At 47.0% G+C, this 21,183-nt stretch overlaps 1 protein-coding gene across 2 annotated transcripts in view; it reads right to left on the bottom strand.

Annotated features, from left to right (window-relative positions):
• LDLRAD3 (low density lipoprotein receptor class A domain containing 3) overlaps positions 1 to 21,183 on the bottom strand; it is a 217,792-nt gene that overhangs the window by 3,767 nt on the left and 192,842 nt on the right. For both annotated transcript variants that reach the window (XM_019738499.3, XM_074336214.2), the window contains exon 5: positions 1,272 to 1,617. In XM_019738499.3, coding sequence (XP_019594058.3) covers positions 1,272 to 1,617 — 346 coding nt within the window. The remainder of the gene's footprint in view (positions 1 to 1,271; positions 1,618 to 21,183) is intronic.

Raw genomic sequence — 21,183 nt, 5'->3', positions numbered from 1 at the left:
AATGAAATTACTAAACAGAAGAGACATTTCATTTCTCAGCTCTCATTTACTGAAAACTCACTGTGAGTCAGGCACCACGCCACATACCTGACATTCACATTTAACGAACATGAGAAGAGGTAGCGTTACTTTTATGTCCATTGTCCTGGGGAGGAAACTGAGGCAGGGACATTATATGACTCGCATAGGTTGAACCCAGGCCTTTTGTATCCAGTTTCAGCGATTTTAACCTTACTCTACATTGGATGGTCCAAATAAAGAGGTTATGAGTGGTGGGTGAGCTCCTGCACTCTTATGTGCTTACTTATTTGCACAGAGATCCTTAAGAACCATCCCCTGAAGCTACCCTTCATGAGGCGGGAAAATAAAGATTAAATAATACAAGAGGTGCCGGTGGATAGAGTCCAAGGGGAGCCCAGTCACCCCGGGGACACGGCTTGCAAAATGCCTCACCCCACGCACGGTGAGTCCTGGGGGCAGAGGAAGAGGGACGCTGAGCAGGGGTCTTGCAGGGAGGGCACGGGAATCGTAGACCCAAAGGGGACTCAGATCGCTCTGGTCCAGGGACTTCCAAAATGGTTCTTTGGGTACCTTGGAGGTCACCACAGGAGAGAGGAAGGCTGAACAGGCAGGATTCAGGTCCATTACCCACTTCCACCACAGAACTCTGCTTTTTGACTTTGCAGGTTGGCTCCATTTGTGATGAGGGTTCTGCTGTTTACCAAAGCTTGAGAGTCCTCTGTTCCACCCCCTTTATTTTTACTGATGAAGCCAAGTGAAGTTAAGGGCCTTATTAATTTGCTCCCTCACTCATTCACAGCACATTTGTTCACGCACCCCTTCATTTATTCACAAATATTAACCAAACCCCTGATATATACGGGCGGTGCTCTGCAGCGGCAGGAGAGGCCCTGCAGTGTGAGCGTCAGTGGCCTGTGCGTGTGTCAGTGTGGATTACCAGGGAGGAGGACGGCTCCGAGTTGGCCAGGATCCTAACCGAATATCCTCTGACAAGTCACTCAAAATCCAAGAGCCTCAGTTTCCTCATCTGTAAAAAGGAGGCAAAAATAGCACCTCCCTCTGTGAGTCGTTGCCAGGATTCAGTCACACACAGGCATTATTTTGTAAGGACTCTGTAAAGGTCAGACGCTGCTGCTGCCTACAAGAGCTGAATGCAAGCCCTTGGCAAAACCCAGGAACCCAGCAGGCACATACACCACTCCCCCGATGGGACGAGCTCTGCACCCCAATCTCTTCCATCCAGTACGCACCTCTGGTCCAGCAGGGCCTCTGAGTAGGAGGGCGGGGAGCCCACTTCCGACGCGTTCTGCTCGGCCTGGCTGGCCACGTACTGGATGCCGTTGTTGACGTTGTACGTGACGTTGCAGTGGTGGGGGTGGTCCAGGACCACCAGGCGGGAGAGCAGCACCGGGTGCTGCAGCCGGTGCACCGGCAGCGTCATGAGGTTGTTCCGCTTCCGCTGGTGGTGCAAGACCAGCGCCAGCAGCGCCACCACCAGCACGAAGATGACGGAGCTGCCGATGATGGCGTAGGTGATGCTGGGGTAGTACACGAGCTGGTTCTCCGAAGTCACGAACACCTGCCCGCTGCCTGGTTCTGAGAAAGCCCGGAGGGGAGAGGAAAGGAGAGACGTTACCACCTTGGCTCACCCCTTCGGCCTCCAAGTCAGTCCCAGGACGTGCGTGCAAATGTTTGTAGCAGCGCGACGCACAGGAGTTCTGTCTGTTCTCGGTTCAGATAATTAAAAGCTGGGTGGGGGCTTGGGTGTGTGTATGTTTCAGAATTCAGACATAAAACCAAATACCCTCTTTATTTTGTTATCTCCAGCAGAACTGACGGGTTGAATCCTGGGGCCGTCACTTGTGGCTGTTGCTCCAGCAAGTTGTTTAACTTTTACGAGCCTCAGACACCTCCTCTTTAAAACGGGGGTGGCCCTGGGTAAACAACAGTAACCATCTCCTTGGGTCACTCGGAAGGTAAAATACAATGTATTGTACTCACAGAGTGCTGAGCAAAGTGCCTGGTAAGGGGTCGTACTCAGCTAAGGTCAGTTCTTTTTCTTTTTTATGATGGTAAATATATAACATAAAATGTACCATTTTAACCATTTTCAAATGTGCAGTTCGGTGGCATTAAGTACTTTGACATTGTGATGCAACCATCACCACCATCCAGCTCCAGAATTTTTCATCATCCCAAACTAGTTAATGCTAATTCTTTTAGCGTTCACATTCTTTCCTTTATCCTCATCAACTTCTCTGGACCAGAGACAGAGGCTGGGAGAGTCTGCTTTTGATGGGTAGAGGGGGGCGAGGGGAAGGACTGAATGAGTTCCTTTGCAGTGAGATATGTTTCTTAAAAGAGGAAAGTGGCTGGATTTTCACACAGAAAACAAATGGGTCCAGGAATGTTAAAACACTGACTTCTGCGCAACCACTTGTGGTTTTAAGAATACAAGAGGGAGCTCCTTAGAAATGGACGGAATGTAAAATGCGTGTGGATCTTAATCTCATTTATGGCTCCGAAAGCAGGCTCTCTCCAGGTCTGCCCACTTTGGCAGGCAAGAAGCGGCAATCACATTTGCTGGAGAAATTATGAGGTTACATAACTCAGTGGTACCGGGTCTTGTTTTTGCTCTGTGTGTAAAATGTCATCTTGTATTAATTCATTAACTAGACTCACTTTTCTTCAGAGCTTAATAAGCCCCCTGGCCAAATGACTAATATCCGAGTTGCCTTGGACCTGAATTCTGAGTGCACCATCCATGGATAATGAAGGTTCCATTTATTCTGGCTGTCCCTCAAGCTAATGCCCTCATGCTCCACTGTCAAACAGCTCGAATTCCTGTTCTGTATCTGGGGCTAGCACCCGCTACTGCCTGTGAGGGACTGGGTTGCATTTTGCACAACTCCAGGGGCGCTGTTCCCCTCAAAGTCATCACAGATTTGTGTACTCATCACAACAGTTTTCTAGCAGATGACAGTTAAGTGTCTTGAAGAAGGGTAGCTTTTTAAAATTCACATAGAGGCGCTGTCTGGCCTGATGGAGGGACTAAGGAAGGTGGCATTTATGACCTGGTGTTCCTTTGCTTCTCAGAAATTCCTTCCTCCCCATGCAAATTAAATTTCCTACAGGATACCTTTTGTCCTCCCTATTAAATTGGCAAAAGCAACATCGGATTTCACATTTTGCTGGCCAGGACTTGGGAATACAGGCATAGTTATTCATGCATGGCTAGGGAGTAGGTCAATTAGTATAACTCACATTGGTGACAGGGTTAAAAATACTTATCAAAATAAAAAATGTACATATCCTTTGACAGAGACGTTCCGCTCTGAGGGATCTAATAAATATACTCACACACATGAGAAATAACTCCTTAAAACGCGAATATTTGTTGAAGCATTGTTCGTAAGAGCAAATTCATCAGAAAAGCTCTTAAAGTCTATCAATCGCAGCCTGGCTAATTAAATTACACTGTATCCGTACAATACCACATCTACTTAAAAAATTAGGGCCGCTCTACATACATGGATGGGACAACCTGAAAGATATTGTGATTATTTAAAAAAAAAACCACACACACAAAAAAGAACAGAAAGCAAAGTTCAGTTGAACATGCATAGAATACTTCTAGAGGGACACACAGAACTGCTATCATTGGTAGTTTCCAGGAAAAGGAACAGAGGCAAGGGACAGACTTACTGCTCATCGTTCACGCTTCTATACTTTGCACTACATATTTGTACCATATTTTCTACTAAAAGTATGCACGTTATGCTCTCCCTTTGGCATTGCCTAGGATGATGGTGCATTTCTTTCTTGTTTTATTTTTATTTTTTTAATTGCTTTTCCTTCCTTCTTTCCCTGTGATGTGCGTGTTCCTGGGGGTTCACACCCCACTGTCAGTCACTCACTCAAGACCCTTAATGACTCCCCACGCCCTGAGGATGGCTCCAAAGTCTCCAGCCCAGTTTCTGGAGTCCAGAATTCCTGTTCTGGAATGTTCACTGCCCCAAACTGACTCCTCATCCTTCTTCTGAAAAATCAACTCCTGTGTGCCTTTAAAAAACAATTCTTTTTTAAGTTTAAAGTCAGGTTTATTGAGGTATAATTTGCACACAATAAAACCTACCCCTTTAAGAGGTATAACTGGATGAGTTTTAACACAATGAAACGGTTGCATAACCATCACCACAAACAAGATACCTTCCATCCCCTCCCAACAAGTTCCCCTGGTGCTCCTTGGCCGTCAACCCCTCCCGTCATTTGCAGCCACCGGAAACCACTGAAAGTTATGCAAGTGGAATCATATGGTATGTAGCTTCTTTCACTTGGCAAAATGCTTTTGAGATTCATCCATGTTTCTGTGAGTATTGCTATTTCATTCCTTTAGGTTGCTGAGTAGTATTCCATTGTAAGGATGTACCATCACTGCTTATCCATTCACCAGGGAGGGAAGGCATTGGGTTGTTTCCAGTTTCTGGACTACTGATCTTTGTGCTAACCTGTATTTTCATATTTCTTGAGTATATACTTAGGGGTAAGGCCACTGGGTCATAAGGGAAGTGCATATTTAACTTTATGAGAAACTGCCACACTGTTCTCCAAAGTGGCCATAGCATTTTGCCTGCCCCCTCATTGCTCTGCAGCCCTGCCACACCTGATGTGGTTAGTCTGTTTAATTTTAGCCCTTCTAGTAGGTGCGCAGTGGTGTCACTGAGGCTTTAAGTTGCATTTCCCAACGACCAACGATGTTGTGCATTGTTCATGCTGTTGATTTGCCATCTGTGTATCTTTGGTGAAGTGTCTATTTAAATCTCTGGCCCATTTTTAAATGGGTTTGTCTGACTACTTATTACTGAGTAGTAAGAGTCCATTTTATGTTCTGGGATACAAGTCCTTTTCCAGAAATGTGTTTTGCAATTTTTTTTCTCCCAGTCTGTGGCTTGTCATTTTATCTACATTACAGTGTCTTTTTGAAGATAAGTTGTTTAAAAAAAATTTTTTTATGAAGTCCATTGTATTATTCCTCTCACATTTTGTGCCTTTTGTATGCCATCCAAGAAATCGTTGCCTAGAAGAAGTTTTATAGCTTTAGCTCTTCCATTTACATCTATGATCCACTGCAAGTTCATTTTTGTTTATGGTACAATGTCAAGTTCAATGTTCTTTTTTCCCTCCCTTTGGAGATCCAACTGTTCCAGCACCATTTGTTGAAAAGCCTATCCTCTCCTATTGAATTACCTTGGCGCTTTTGTTGAAAATCAATTGACCAGACACAGTCTGGGTTATTTCTAGATTCTCTATTTGGTCTGATTGAGCTATACACCAATTTTTATGCCAATAAGTATATTGATAACTACAGCTTTACAGTTAAGTCTCAAACTCAGGTAGTGTGAGGCTGCGGAAATAGAACTTTATTTCTGATTATAAAAACCCACGTTAATTATTCAAATTAAAGTAATATAGAAATGATCAAGACAGACATAATTCCCCCCCATAAACCCACTAGAATTCCACTAGAGAAACAATGTTCTTTTGGTGTGGACCAGGTATTGGCAAACGTCTTCAGTTAAGAGCCAGACGGTAAATATTTTATGCTTTGTGGGCCATACGATTTCAGTTGCAATTATTCAACTCTGGCTTTGCAGCGCACAAGCAGTTACACACAACACGCCAGTGAATGAGTGTTTTATGTCCCAAACTTTATTTACAAAAACAGGCGGCAGATTGGATTCGCCCACTGGCTTTAATTTGCTGATTCGCAGCATATGTAGATCCTTTAAAAACAAGTCTCTAGGTGCAGACACCCACACGCACTTCTCTGCATGCTGGTCAGATATTTCTGCAAACGGACATCTTTCCTCTCCCACCCACCCACCCACCCACCCACACGTTTGTTAGAGTAGCTGTGTAGCACCCCATCGTATAGAGACCTCACAATTCATTTATCCATTGCGAGCCCGTACTGGTCGACATTTAGGTTCCTTCCTTCTCTTTTTTTTTCTTTATCCTATTACAAACACCACGACAACATTCAGGCAGACCAACCAGACTGTGAGAGCCATGAGGAGAGGGCCAGGCTTGCTCTGTCCACCGTTTGATAGTCGGTGCCCAACGCAGATGCTGAACAAATTAGTGATCTGTGGTCCCTGGTACGATGACTTCCTAGCACGGCCTCCTAGAGGGTGGTCGTTTCCCTGGCCATCTGGACTCTGGCTGTGAACACTCGGATGGACTTGAACTGTCTCCTTTTCTCAGTCCACACCAAGCCACCAAGCATGGTGTTTCTGTTCTGCAGTGTTTCTCCATCTCTGCCTCTGGTCTCCCTTCACATGGCCCAGGCCAGCAAGAGAAACCTCCCCGTGGGTCTTGCCATCTGTAGCCTCTTTGTCCTGTATCCTGTGAAGACTCCCTTGGTTTGAACAGTACCCAGCTCTGGGCCGCTGTGGAATTCTTATAAAATTCTTCCGATCAAGGACCCTCAGTGGCTCCCCCCACCCTCCTTGGCCAGGCCTTTAGGCTCTGCAGTCTCCCCTGCCTGGGCTTCCTAGCACCAACCCCCGGAGGGTGCGGGGAAAGAAGGCCAGAGTTGGAGTATGGAACACTATTGGCCTTGTAAGCTGTCCCCCACTCCTGATTTGAACAAAATAATAATACACGCAATACTAACAACCATCACCACCACCCATATTTCCTTAACTCAAAAACAAAGAGTAAAATGATCATATCATAATAATTATCATAGCAGTGCTTGTCCTATCAGCCATAGCTTACGTGCTTACACGTTACCTCTGATTTTATAGTCCTTATACCACCTGTAGCAAGTTGAACAGTGCCCCCCGAAAGATAAGTCCACTAGGAGCTTCAGAATGTGACCTTATTTGGAATAAAGGTCTCTGCAGGTATAATTAAGGTAAAGATCTCGAAATGAGCACATCCTGAATGAGGGTGGACTCTAAATCCAACGATGGGCGTCCTTAAGAGACACAGAAAAGGAGAAGACAGAAGCAGACACAGGAGAAGCTCACGTGAAGATGCAGGGAAAGGCTGGCGTGAGGCAGTCCCCACGCCAAGGTGCTGGCAGCCAGCAGACGCTAGGAGAGAGGCAGGGGACGGATTCTCCCTCAGAGCCCCCACAATAACCCAACCCTGCCACTATTTTGATTTCAGATTTCTGGCCTCCAGAACTGTGAGAGAATACATTTCTGTTGTTTTAAGCCACCAAGTTGGTGGTGATTTGTTACGGCAGCCCTAGGAAACGACTCCACCATGCTAAGAAGCAGACCATTTTACACACGAGGAAATGGGAGCACAGAGAGGTTAAGGAACCTGCCGAAGGACTCCATACACCTCCGTTACTATTAATAGCTAATATGAGAACTAGCCAGTGCAGGAACCAGAAGGAACCCAGGCAGTCTGGTTCCAGAATCTCTACTCTTAACCCATGACTTTCTTTCAGTGTTCACACGTCTCTCACCATTAAGAGGAGTTCCTGTTGGACAAAGGCCAGGCTCTCTCCTTAGAACCCTATGCAGGGCCAAATGCAACCTTGTAAATACAGTAGGAACTCCACAAGTATTTTGTTTTATATCTGTAAACCAACTTTGAAACATAGTAATTCACAATCTTGTCATTTACAGAGAGTCAAACACTGGCTAAGAAGACGAGGGTAACCTTGACGCTGAGGTGTGAAGACTAGAACTCCTGCCGCTAATGTCCATCCCATATGCACAATTTCACTTCATCCTTACAACAACTCTATTTTATAGATGGGGAAACTGAAGCCCAGAGAGGTTAAGTAACTTACTGAAGGTCACAGAGCAAACACATGGTACAACTAGTGTTTGTGCCCAGGAGTCTGATGCCAGAGACCATTACATCATCCCAGGTAGTTCTCCATGCCCACCCCCTCCTTCCCACTTCTGTCCATGTGTTACTCCACCTTACTGTTCTTGCAATGGGGTCCTTTCTCCAATAACTCCAGTGTAGTCTCAATCTTAGACTCTGATCAATATAAGATATTTCATGACAAAGAGTACCTACTCAAATAGGTGTGAGAAAAACTGACAAATGAAGCCACTTTCTTCCTAGCTGTTCAGAGTGCAGGCGCTGGAACCAAACTGTTTAGATTTAATCCTCAGCTCTGTCACTTACTAACTATGTGAACTAGGATCAGTTACTTTACTTCTCAGAGCCTCAGAATCCTCATCGGTGAAACAGGATAATAGTGGAATCCACCTCATAAGGTTGTTTGATGGATAAAAAGAGAAAACACATTAAAAAAAGTTTGCTGTGTGTCAGGCACACAGCAAATACTCAACAAACCCTCGTTATTATTAATAGCTATTATGACAGGACTTTTTAGAGTCTTTACAGGCAAATGTACATTGTGATGCTTTATGAGAGGATATGGCTATTGCATCAACCATGGTGCTATGCTGAGATGGACAGAACACGTACCATGTTCCAAGTAAGCACATTCCCAACATTCTGGAAGGTGTCTTTTCACAAATCAGACAGAGGCATCCTTGGCCCTTGGGCATCTGTCAGAGGAAGCTCTGCGGCTGTGGCTGCCAAGAGACAGAAGCAACTGCCTTAGTCCCCCTCCCCCTCTGTCACTGGTATCCTCCACCTTCCAGGCCACTCACGCCCAGTTAAGGTTCAGCATCACCATTTTTGACAGAAGCCTGCCAAGCACCAGGAGAGTCCAATTGTGCAGCAGCTCCCGAGTGTGAAATAAGAGATTCCATCCATTGGGAAGACGGTGACACCCTGCCATCTTGACACATGACAAGACCAAGCAGGCAGGAGCTGATCCTGTACAAACGCACAAGGAGCCCAAGGCGGCCCTGCGCCTGCCCTCCACACCCGCGATTCGTCAGGGCCCCTGCACAACCAGTTCATCGGCGTGACGTCTGCCCGTTAAATGTTATTACCAGGGGAAACGCTGAGTGTGCACACTTGGAGCTTCTGAATGCAGAAAACTTTCTGAATAATTTAGGGAAAAGGGCTGATAAACAGAAGCACTACAAGTGGAACTCCCAAGGGGGAGCTTTATTGCTCATGATGAAGTTCATGGCTTCTGGAGATTTCAGACAGATCTGAACACAACCACCCAGGCTGGCACCCTGGGGGGAAGGGTGATTTGTTTTGCACACAGTGGGGTCTTGTGCTCTGGTCCCAGTGCTGGCAGGGCAAGGACTCCTCAGAGGGGCGCACAAGACATCTGATCCCAATCAGGACTCTGCACAACAGCGGGTCCCATCCCTAGTGCCATGTGTCACACCCTCCACTACTGCCACCCTCCTCCCGGCCCAAGGTCTTCTCCGCGGTGCCCCACTTGCTCTCTACAGTCTCTTTTCCCTTAGTAGCAGGTGCTCCTTCTTTTAAAACCCAAATCCCTTCGTCAGGTCACTCCTCTGCTCAAAACGCTCCAGTGGCTTCTCACATACTCAGTATAAAGTCCAAAGTCTTCGCCACGGCCTCCTGAACCCTAAATAATCTTGCCCGTTTGAACTCTGACCTCCACTTCTGGCCCTCTCTGGTTCCTTCTGCTGCAGACCACTCTCCCCCGACCCCCTGTGTCTTCTTGCTATGGTTTTAGAACACTCCAAGCACACACCTGCCCCAGGGCCTTTGCTCATGCTGTGCCCTCTGCCCAGACGTTTGTATCACTCACATTCTATCCCACTCAGGTCTCTGCTCCTAGGTCAGTTAGGACTTCCTGGGCCACTGTCATCCATCTCTATCTCCTACCCTGGCCTGATCTGTCTTCACAGTAGTTGTCCCTGCCTGTCACTGTTCACATTTATATGGAATCCTCTCTTTCCAACTGGAACATAACTTTGAGGGGAACCAGGTCCGCTCACTCATTGCTACATCCCCAGTACCCAAACCAGTGCTCAGTAATACTGTTGGGGGAAGTGGGCAGAGGGTCTCTAACTCTGTGGCTCTGTAAGCCTCAGTCTTAGCATGTTGTACTCCTGCCAGAAGCACTTGCATCTTTCACATGGGACTAAATGCCTTTCTGATATGCCAAGTGCTTTATGGCCGTGACCCAATTTAGCCTCACAGGTGAGAAAAATAAGTCTCAGAGAAATAAAGTCTTGTGCTCAGGTCACACAGCCAGGAGGTGACAGAACTGAGCCTTGAGCCCAGGTCTGTCCGACCAACACCGAGAGATACACATGGTATGAAGACAGGTCCCACACAACAAGTCGGCAGAGACGCTCTACTCCGGGGAATGGGAACACACCCTGTGGCTGAAATCGTCCCATTATTATTGATTGGCAGCTGGCTGAGCTCGGGACTGCAAGAAGACAATGTTGTTGTACAAAGAAACACAGTCCCATCCTCCTAGAATCTTCCTTCTCACAAATTAGATGGGGGCAGTATAACCCATTCCCCACAGCCTCCTGGGTTAAAAGGGGAGACTGAAAGAGTTTAATCAAGAGACGGTGGGAAGCCGTTGCAAACCTCAGGCCTGAGGGGTAACGATGTGGCTTCTAGAACTGAGTCAGACCCGAGAGTCTTGACAGGAGCTGAGGCCTTTTGTGGACTAATGTGGCCACTGCCAACCTGTGGCCTCGCAGAAAGGGAGCTGGGGGAACAAATATCCTGACCTTTTTCTCTTTCCACCCATGCAAACCTCCTACTGGTGCTTGTACTGACCAAACCCACCCGGAGGCCAGATGGTAAGAGGCCAGCAGACGCAGCCCGTGAAGGTCAGCAGTGCCTGCAGGGAGGAGAGGCGTGGAGGCTGGCTGGAGATGCTGATGGGGGGCATCCAGTGCAGGGCTCCCTGCTCCGCGCCAGCGACCTTCACCCCCTCCCCATCTCGCCTGGCAAGTCCTCCCATCCTCCCAGCCTTTGCTACCACTTTCATGAAGCTTTCCACGCTCCCCTCTGCTGGAATGAAATGGTTCCTGTCTGTGCTCTCCTCATATACTGTCCTTCCCTCTGCTACACCCCGAATGACATCTTGCTTCAGGCCACACGTCTGACAACACGCTGGAGGCGAGGTGGCTTAGGAGCACTGCTGCTGCCCGCCTGGCCCGATGCTGACCAGCCTGCATGGCCATCTCACTACCACACGCACAGAAATACCTTCCTGCAGACCTGGCACCCATGCCACTGCACCCTGATGTGGAAATAAGCCAAAACCCACCAAATGAGCAAATCAAAGGCTATTTATTCAGAGCTGGCTGTCGCAAGGGAGTGAGCCACCGTCAGTTGCATTTTGGCACAGACTCAAAGGCAGGCAGGCAAAGGATGGGAAAGCTGTATAGTGGGAAAAGGGATGGCTTCCGGAACGTCCTCACGGGGGGTTTTGGGCCTGGGGAAGCTGGAGCGGCCTAACTACACGTGGGGCATCCCACGTGATCGGTTAGGAGAGCATATCTGGCGTTCTCCGCTTGGTCCGAAGCTGGAAATGGGGATAAAAATTAGGGAAGCTGACAGTTATTAATCAAGTCTTGGATGTTTGGGGCCCATTATTAAGTGGCTATTGTTTGGCTTCCTGGCTGGTTGCTGCAGATAACGGGCTGGCTTCCTGGGCTGGCTGCTGTAGGCTGTGGGTCAGCGTTCTGCTTTTATACACGGTGTGGGCATTGTCCGTCTGTCCATTCAGTCTCTCACTGACTAGCCAACCCACGTCCCCAGATCTGGCCCAACTCCCATTTCTGCTTGAGTCCCTGTGACACGCTGGGCAAGTCTAATGCTGTTTCCTCATTTGCAAAGTAGGGACAACACCACCACCTCGTTGGGTGGTTGTGGGGCTTAGCGCTCATGTAGATGACTCCCTGTCAGGCAGTGGTAAGTCTGCAGAAATACCCGCTGATGCTATCACGTGCTCGTCTGCGCACATAGGAAAGAAAGATGTAAGTACAATGAGGAAACGTCTATCTCATTAGGAAGAGGCAGCGCGCATGGTGGTTACTCTGCGTTCAGAGTCTGACCGACTGGCTTAGAGACGGCTTTGCCACAGAGCACCCGAGTGACTATGGCCAATTTACTGCCCTTTTCTAAACCACATCTGTAAAGTTGGGATTAAAAACGTACCCACCCCAGAGCTGATAGGAACATTCAAGACTATTCTTTCAAATCTGAGCCAAATGTGAGCTTGCATTTGTTTGTCTGTGTGAAGACATCCCTCAGTTAAAAAGGGCCAAAAAGGGCAGCCGTGTGAGTGCTGACTGGCAGACAAGAGAAAACGCTGCTGCCCTGAGGGAGGCAGGAAGAACAGGTGGGATTTCAGGGACGCGGAGGCTGTGGCCTTCCAGGGGTTGTGCTGAGAACTGAAGAGCGAAGTCTGGCTTTCTTTACTCACTGGTGGAGCCCTGATCACAGGTCAGGCCCTGTGCTCAGCGCTGGGGATTCTGGAACCAAAATGGCAGGGACCTGACCTCGAAGAAGCTCAGGCATGGGGGCGGCCCTGGTGTGCTTCTGTCCAGCATGGCCCTGCGTTATCTCCACCACTCCCGCAGCCTGTCACAGGCACTGTCCTGACCACTGTCAACCAAGGGCACAGCACATCCACCCCGACTTTCCTGTTTAAAAAAAACATGCCGTGGGGCTGCAGCGCCTTTGGGGATCCCATTCCAAGCTCATCTCCTGTCCGGATTTAGATGCGGATGGAAAAATTTAATTTAAAGGGCAGACCAGCAAATGATTGAATCAAAAGAGAACTGTGAAAACCCCACTGAACCATTACCATGGCAACTCAAGTTTCTAAAACGAACCAAAAGGAGGGTGATGGGCAAATCTACGTTGCCAGCCTGCCCAGTGTCAGCTGGACCATAGCAGGAGCCATCAAGGCCCCAGCCAGAGGGAAATCAGAGAGGGGACCCACCTGCCAGGAGGGAACTCGGACTCTAGGGCTATCAAGAGCTAGGAGAATAAATTCAAAATGAGAGAGAGAGAGAGAGAGAGAGAGAGAGAGAGAGAGAGAGAGAGAGAGAGGAGTCAGAGACGAGACAGTTCTGAGACTGAAGACAGAATGAGGCAGGCATCTCCCTGGGAATTCTCAGGTGTTCTTATTCCAAAAGGCCAAAGGACTTCTTGTCCACCCCGCATTCACTGTGCTCACCCTTGGGAAAAGGGGTCAGGAAGTGGGCATGAAGGTCCCTGCATTTTCAACAAGTGTTAATGAGACAGCCAACTGTTACCAGCAGCCGTGACTGACAACGGGACAGCATGCTGGTACGGAGGAAAGCCTCCAGTGACCCCAGAGCTCTGTGAGGCCAGCTAAGAGCTGCTGTGCCCTCACAGCTCGAGCTCAGCCTCTTAGGAGGCAGGGCGCCAGTCATAACCCAGGGAGTTGGGTGGCAAATGGCCTCTTTGCTAAGACACAGGCCCAGGGCAGTTACAGAATTAGCTGGAGGGGAAGAAACTTAATTGGCTATTAAGGTAGAAAAGGGCATTTTTTAATAAGAATTCAGATTGCCTGCACAACTCAATGATGAGGGTAATTGGGAGCTAGGGCCCGGGTGGCCGTGTTAGAACTCTGCTCAATGTGGAATGGCCCAAAAAAAATGTCAGCAGAAGAGTACAATGGCGGGGGTGGGGGGTGGGGTGGGAGGCAGACCACTTCTCCTGCAGACCACAAAAAGCTAAAGCCAGATGAGCCTGCAGAAGAGGGGTCTCCAACTTGGTAATGAGCTCAAGTACAGGATCAATGTTCTTTTCATTCTAACAATCAAAGGGGAGAGAGACCTCCCGGCCACCTCTCTCCTGTGCAAAGAGTGGCTTCCGCCAACCCTGGCTCCTGTATCCTGCGCTGCTATTGCAGGCAACCTGCTTAAAATGGATACATGTGACTCCTGGAATTTGCTGAATCAGGAGGGCTGTACAGAATTACTATTTCGATTGCTTACTGTGTTCATTTACCTGGACTAGTATGGGGGAAACGGCAAAATTAAATGCTTAGCAGACATTCTTTGAACTCAATGGTCAGTTGGTTTCTGGTCTGGTAATAAGGCTTGGTGAGTTATAATACAATGGTTTATTGAGCCTGCAGTGTCAGCAGCCGGAGTGAATACTGCTAACTCAAGTGGGCTGCGGGAAGCAGCAATGCCGTCATCAGTCTGTGCGCGCTGTATAATCACACACAAATGGCATTGCAGGGAAAAGCTAACCCTGAAAACCGGGGAGAGGAAAAATCTTCCTCAGGGGTGCCACTGTCACTTCAAATAAAATCTCATTTGTGGGGGCTGAGAAAACAAACATCATCATCAAATATCAATTATGACCCCACAATGGCATCCCTAGCCACCCTAGATGATGACGTCCCAGTATCAGCTCTGGTCCCTGCCTTTCCTGTTCATTCCTATCCAACACTTTTCTATTGTGTCCAACTCATGTCCGGGGGAAGGTCCTGCTAATACTGCTTCCAAATTTCGGAACCAGTTACCATCATCTGTTGCACGGGTTACCGCAGGAACTTCCTAGCTGGTCAATTTCCAGTCTTGTCCCTCTCCAATCCATTTCTTGACAACATCCAGAAAAATTTTTAGGAGGCCAACAAGATGGCTGCTCATTATATGAAAAGATCCAACCTCCTCACAATGGCCGAGACAGGCCTCTCTAATCTGGCCCTTGATTCTTTTACCATCTTTCTTGCACCATTTGTCTTCTAGTACCCCATGCTTAGCCCAGGGGCTGGTGAAGTCTGGGCCTCTGCCTGTTTTTATAAATACAGTTTTATTGGAACACTGTCTTGGCCATTCACTTATGTATTGTCTACATCTACTTTCATGACACAATGGCAAGTTGCCTAGTTCTGACAAAAGACTATGGCCCACAAAGCCTAAAATACTGACTGGCCTACATTGGTCTAATTTTGATTCTTTGAGCAGGCATTATAACGAGCAGTGAGCTGAAGATATACCAGCTGCTTTTATCCAGTATACAGTCTCTTTGGGAAGTTACTCGAATAACCAAAATGTGCCGATCATGATAAGGCTACTATAACCATTACAGAGTAAATGGCGAAATCAAGAAATCAAGGAAGAAATCCAGCACACCCCTCCCAGCCATACTTCCAATGGTTCTTGTTTTTTATTGTCTGTAGAAGTGAGCGACTGAAATGTTCCTACAGGAAATGGCAAACTTGAGTTTTAATCTTGGATATGAAATATCCAGGTGGTTAAAAGTTTGTCTGCTCTCCGTCACCACCACCTCCCTGGGTGGTTGGGCAACGTTGCCCGACTGTGCGATCCACCTGTGAGAGGTGCCTGGAAGTCTCCTGTTTATGCTTCCTGAAATGAAGGCTTGATGGAGGCTTTAATGTGCTCACGCTGGGGGTTTCGTTCTAACACCAGAGGCTCTCCTGGGCAGCAGGTCACTGAGTCCGGCTGTTCCATAATAGATGAATAACTACAGGGTCTGGGGCAGTGAAGGATTCAAGGTTACCTGCCTGATTCTCTAAAGAGGAAATCATCACCAACTATCCCCAGGGCCATTTTAGAATCCATGTATCCCTGTCAAAAGCTCTCCAGACACTGAACACAGGCTGGAGGGCTCAGGCACGCGTTTTAAAACATTAATGGGGCTCTGTTAAAACAAGCAAGTGAAGAGCTATAAGCTTTCTGTCACTGACCGAGGGCTCAAGCTGGCCTCCTTAGGAAGAGCAACAAGAGGACCCACATGGATTGATGGGATACAAAGATGAATTCTGTGAAGGGCCAACACCAGAGAACACTTGCTCGGTTATTAACCCTTTACTGAGCATCCACTAAGGGCCAGCCAGGGTGCCAGGAGATTCCGGGTCACTGATATGGAGCAAGAGCTATTGGGGGAATGGACAGGGAACCCTGAAAATCTCACAGCTCCCATGGCTGCTTAGATTTTTTTAAAAACTTATTTGTTGAATAGGAACTATATGCATGGTTCAACATTCAAAAGGTAAGAAAGGATATGCAGGAGAAGTAAGTCTGTTTCCCGTATCTATCTTCTAGCCACCACATCGCCCCCTTCCCCGCCCCCCCAAAGGCAACCACTGGTACCACTGGTTACCCTTCTTTTTGTGTAGGTTTCCAGAAATCATCCAGGCATACATTAGCAAGTATTTACTATTTTTAACACACATGGTAATTAAATTTTTTTTTCACTTAATGAACCACATCCATACATAAATTTTTCTAAACCAAATACCATTTTGCCTGTTTAATATGCCTATACAGTACTTACTAGATGCCAGGTTCTCCTTTTTCAAAAAATAAATTTAATGACTGTCAAAACTAAGAATTATCCTTGGAACAATTATATTAACTAAATAATAGAATTTTTTCAGATTTTGCCAGTTTTCCCCACTAATGTCCTTTTTCTGTCCTAGCATTCAGTCCACGATCCCACGTTGCATTTGTCTCCTCTAATCTGTGACAGGTTCTCTTTCTCTTTGAAAGTAATAAATATCGTGGAGGAGATCCTTTGAAACTATGCAAATTGCCTGTTTCTGCTTAAACTTCTCCCCACTAATTTCAGCATTCATGGATCTTTCCTGCAGTAATTACTACCATGCTGTTCTAATGATGATTTTCTATTTCTCTCATTCCCTCCACATTCATTAATTGGAATTTTTCTGTAAGGAAGATCTGCCCCTTCCTCTCATTTATTTAGTTATTCAGTTATTTATTTACATCAGATGGACTCATGAATATTTATTCTACTCTCTGAGCTATAATCCAGTACTATTATTATTTACTATTATTATTTAATTTGTTACTCAAGTTGTTCCAACTTTGGCCATGGGAGCTCTTTCTAGTTGGCTCCTGCAACCTTCCAAAACACCCCTATGATTTTGTTTGTTTGTTTGCTTTTTGTACTACTTGTTTACTTTCTGCAGAGGATGCTTCAGGCTTATCTTGTATTTCCAGCCCCAAGCCTGGCATCAATTCTTTTTAATAAACAGCTGCACAGTGTGCTTTGTAGAGAAGTGCCATCACTTATTCAACCAGAACCTATTTGATGGGCAATTAGGATCGATTTCCAATCTTTCCCTATTATAATTATTTACAATAAAACATCCTTGTAGATGGGTCGTTTCACACTTCAGCAATTGTTAAAGTAAAACCTACAGTCTTTACAAATACTTCCAAGGCCCTCCCTGAGCACCTCCGTGTTCTCTCTGACCCCAGGTCCCGCTGTTCCTTCCTATTGGCCACGTGCGGTGGGCAGCCTCTGGGAGGGTCTCCTCTGATTCTTGGGATTCCGAAGGATTCCCGGAATTCACACTCTTGCATGATCTCTTTCCTGTGAGTTGGGGTTGTACTTATTTTCTCACTTCTAAAGAACAGACTATGGCAGAAATAAGTGGTCATGAGCTCTATTAGGTCATAACAGGACTGTGGCTTCTGTTTTCAGTCTCTCTCTCTCCCCCCTGCTCTGAGGGCCATGATGAGAGCTGCCCTGCGGAGAAGTCCTTGTGGCAAGGAATGGAGGGAAGCCTCCAGCCTCCAGCTAGCCCATGAGGAGCTGAGGCCCTCAATCCAGCAACCCACAAGGAACTGGATCCTGCCAACACTACGTGGGTGGGCCCCACAGTAGATCTTCCCTCAGCTTTCTGATGAGACCGCAGTCCCAGCCAACAGCATAACTATAATCTCATGAGAGACCTCGAGCCAGAGCTACTTTGTCCAAAGGGCAAAAGCAACTCATGTCTTAGAAGAGCTGGGAGTGGAGAACAGTCTTCTTAGTGGCAGGGATGTACAGGTGAATCTTTCTAGAAGTCCGTCCTTCTTAGGACTGCTTCTCTCTTGGCCTGCTATGTCCTCCCCAGTACGACTTCCTGTCCACATCCTGACTCAAATGGCCCCTGAGCCGCTTTCTCCCTAGCTTCTCCCCCCAGCACCCCAACTAGAAAGTACTGTTCTCTGCTTCAGCCTCCCACTGCACCTCACCTGACCCACGTCATGGCACTTCTCACTCCCTCTCTTGTTGACGAGTTACTGATACTGGTAGTTTCCTGTGAAGAAAACCTTTAATTTCTTGAGGACTGATTCCCGTTTCAGTCATGTTTACACTCTGTCCCTCTCACTCCCAGGCACTAAGTTAAGTTCAGCCTTACACATGTATTAGGGACTCTATCATATCTGTAGAACCAGTAAGTAATAATAAGCCTGAAATTATGGGTTTAGGATCTACCGGCAGTCATAGCACTTATCACACACGGTATTCGCTATTATAAGTATTACCACCACTCAATGTTTCATGAATGAACAGTCCCTTCTCTAACAAGGCCTTAATTTTCTGGACTCCCTATGCTCTTCCTCCCCAATTTTAGAATCTCCAAATTTAGAGGAAATAAGAGATAATTCCTGATCAAAAGCTGAGGGCCTTCAGCTTGATTCTATTGTTTTTCTATAGCAAATGCTCCTGCTGGTGACAGCTCCACCCAGAGGAACAAAGAGATACTAGTGTTAATCTTCACTGAACACTCAAGGAGCAGAAACCGCCAGGCAGGAGATTCATGTCAATTAATATTCTCCTCATCCTTCCTGGGAGTTTGCTGGCGACCCTACCATTCCCGGCAAAGCTTCTCTTGCAACAAACAGTATCTATGTCCAACTGCATTATTTGAACACACAAATAAGGGAGATAAAGGGAGACTCGGCTAATTGTATTTTTTGTTAATTGGCTTTAGAGGAGGAAAACTCATAATCACTCATGATTACAAAGTCCCCCTTTGGTCTCAACAATACAGACCTAAGCTGGAGCTATTCTGACGGCACATAAACAAGCACTTAAGTCCTTTTGGTCTATAAAGACTTTGAGGGAATAAATGGAGATGGTAGCAACTGTCCTGCTCCCCTTGGTGTAGAAGACCCTTCAACCCCGAGTCCTAAGCTAGAGATACTGTCATTTGTGGCATTTCCATCGTCCTCAGTTCTCTTTGTGCACATAAAAGATGCTGTGTAAACAGCCTTTCGATGTGGGCACCACAGGGGCCAAAACAATCACAGGGCTAGCTCTGTGAATCCTGTGACTGCCCCCCTTTTTGAAAGTCACTTTTCAAGAAGCAGAGAGGAGAAACCGAAGCATTGAAGGAAAAGGTCACTGGGGTTTCACTATGCAGAGACGAGCTGCGAGCTTCCTTGGGCCTTTCACGCTGATGACAGATAGTCAACAGTGGGGTGAGCCCCGCTGATGGCAGGAATCTCCATGCCCATGGAGACCACAGAAGGGACCAGGGTTTTGTTGCCTGAACTTTATCCTAAATTCTTAAGTTTTTGTTAGAAATAAGAGTAAGGCAAAACCAAGTTGAATGGAATATTGATCTTGCGCCCCAGCTGAGCTTGGAAAGTATCAGTCTTAGTTCCAGAGAATTCTGGTCACTTATTAAATAGACGGACTGTGCATTAGAGCTGAAGGTGCACAGGGCAGGTGGCACGAGCTTGTGGCCGTTTGCCTTCCGCCGACTTCTGCAGAACAAGTGCTGACATCGGGGCCTGAATGGCTGTCTGGCAGGAGACAGGAAAGTCTAATGGGGAAAGGCTACGTTGGGAAAACTTCGTAAATGTAAGAACCAGAGGAGAACCGAAACCATTAACAAAGAAACTCCAACAAGAAGAAGAGAACAAAAAACGACTGGAGGCCTTGTGAGCGCAGCCCGCTGTGCATGCTGGGAGGGACCTGAGAGCAGGACACTGGCTGGCTCGTCCCCTGGCTTTGGGCACACTGGTTCCTTTTTCTGTGCCCCCGTTTCATCTCTCTATGCTGTGCCTGACGTGGCGTACAGATTTGCCTCAAATCTGACCCACCTGTAACACCATATTTATGACGGAGAGTTACCCAGGACGATGTCTGCCCAGAGCCTCTGAGTTTCCTCTGACATGCACATGGTGAATCGCTTCTGTCTCACTTCAGCAAGTTTGTGCATAAATATATTCAGCCCCAAATTGCTTTAATGACAGAATGAGGAAATTGCTTCACTTGGCGAAAGGTTCTTCCTGGTACTGCCCGTGGCAGCCTGATATATGCGTCTGTGATGAGAGTTTGTTTTTTGTTTTTTTCAATTTTAAGTAAAGCCATCGAGCTTAATGAGAACTGGAAAGGGCCGTGGAATCAGCATTAATTGAGGGCCCGTCCCGGACCTTCTGGTGAGCTATAACTGCCTCAGAAATCACGCACTATTCCAGACAGTAACCACTGACATCAAAGGGAGGGCTTTAAAAACCAGAAGTTACTGGCTAAGAGAGCGTGACCTAACAGGGAAGGGCGAAGGTTGAGAGGCCTTTCTGGGGCTGTGTATTTAGAAATGGAGCCTCAGAAAAAGTGCTCTGTGTTAAATGAAAGCAAGATCCTGCAATGATTACAGTTAGATGCACTCTCCACTTCTCCAATTCTTTGCTCCAGAGATTCTAGAAAGTTCCTTACAAGCATCCAATTATCACCTCATTTGCAGCCAGAGGAAATCTTCCAACATTTCCAGACACTCAGATTCTGGCTTTTACCATCAGGGGACAAGACTGAAGACCGCCTCTGTAGGCCCATGTTTTCCTACCTGGTGGGTGGCTGCCCATGGACATTAAAAAGGGGTTGAGAAGAGGATGCACTGATGTCCAGCATAGACCGCAGGCTCTACAGGCTGACAGGCCCACGTCTGAATCCTGGCTCTACCATTTACTAGCTTTGCAATCCTGACAAGTTACTTAAACTCCGGAGCCTCAGTTTTTCTCATCTATAGAATGGGGATAACAGCAGCCATCTCATGGGCTGTTAGTGAAGCTCAGACATGGTCATTATAAAGCACACAGCACAGTGGTTGGTGACCAGTATGAGGGCTCAATAAATATTTGTTGCTGCCACTGGAAGTACCAGCATTACCACCTCTGCTGTATTATTCCTCATGGATTCTTGTTGCGGCCTTATTTTACTGGGTTAGGCACCCCAGCGTGTCTATCTGTAGCAGGAGGGCAACCTCGAAAAACAAGGAAGTTGAATGATTTCCATTTGCAGCTTAAAGTGGAGACTATAAAGAGATTTCCTGCTTTTTTCCAACTTGGGGAAACATGAGAGTGAATGCGTGACAAAGAGCACAGTTCTCAGGATCAGAAAGAGCAGGGTTCAAATCTCTCTCTGCCACTTCCTCGGCAAGTGGCCCTAGGCAAGTTCCTTAAGTCTCAAGTGGTGGCAAGGAGGATAAGAGAGAATAATGCA

The sequence above is a fragment of the Rhinolophus sinicus genome, chromosome 14 (assembly GCF_057876585.1).
Source record: "Rhinolophus sinicus isolate RSI-liver-muscle chromosome 14, RSI-T2T, whole genome shotgun sequence".
Classification (NCBI taxonomy): Eukaryota; Metazoa; Chordata; class Mammalia; order Chiroptera; family Rhinolophidae; genus Rhinolophus; species Rhinolophus sinicus.
The sequence above is the reverse complement of the archived record's forward strand: the minus strand, read 5'-3'. Positions and strand labels throughout refer to the sequence as shown.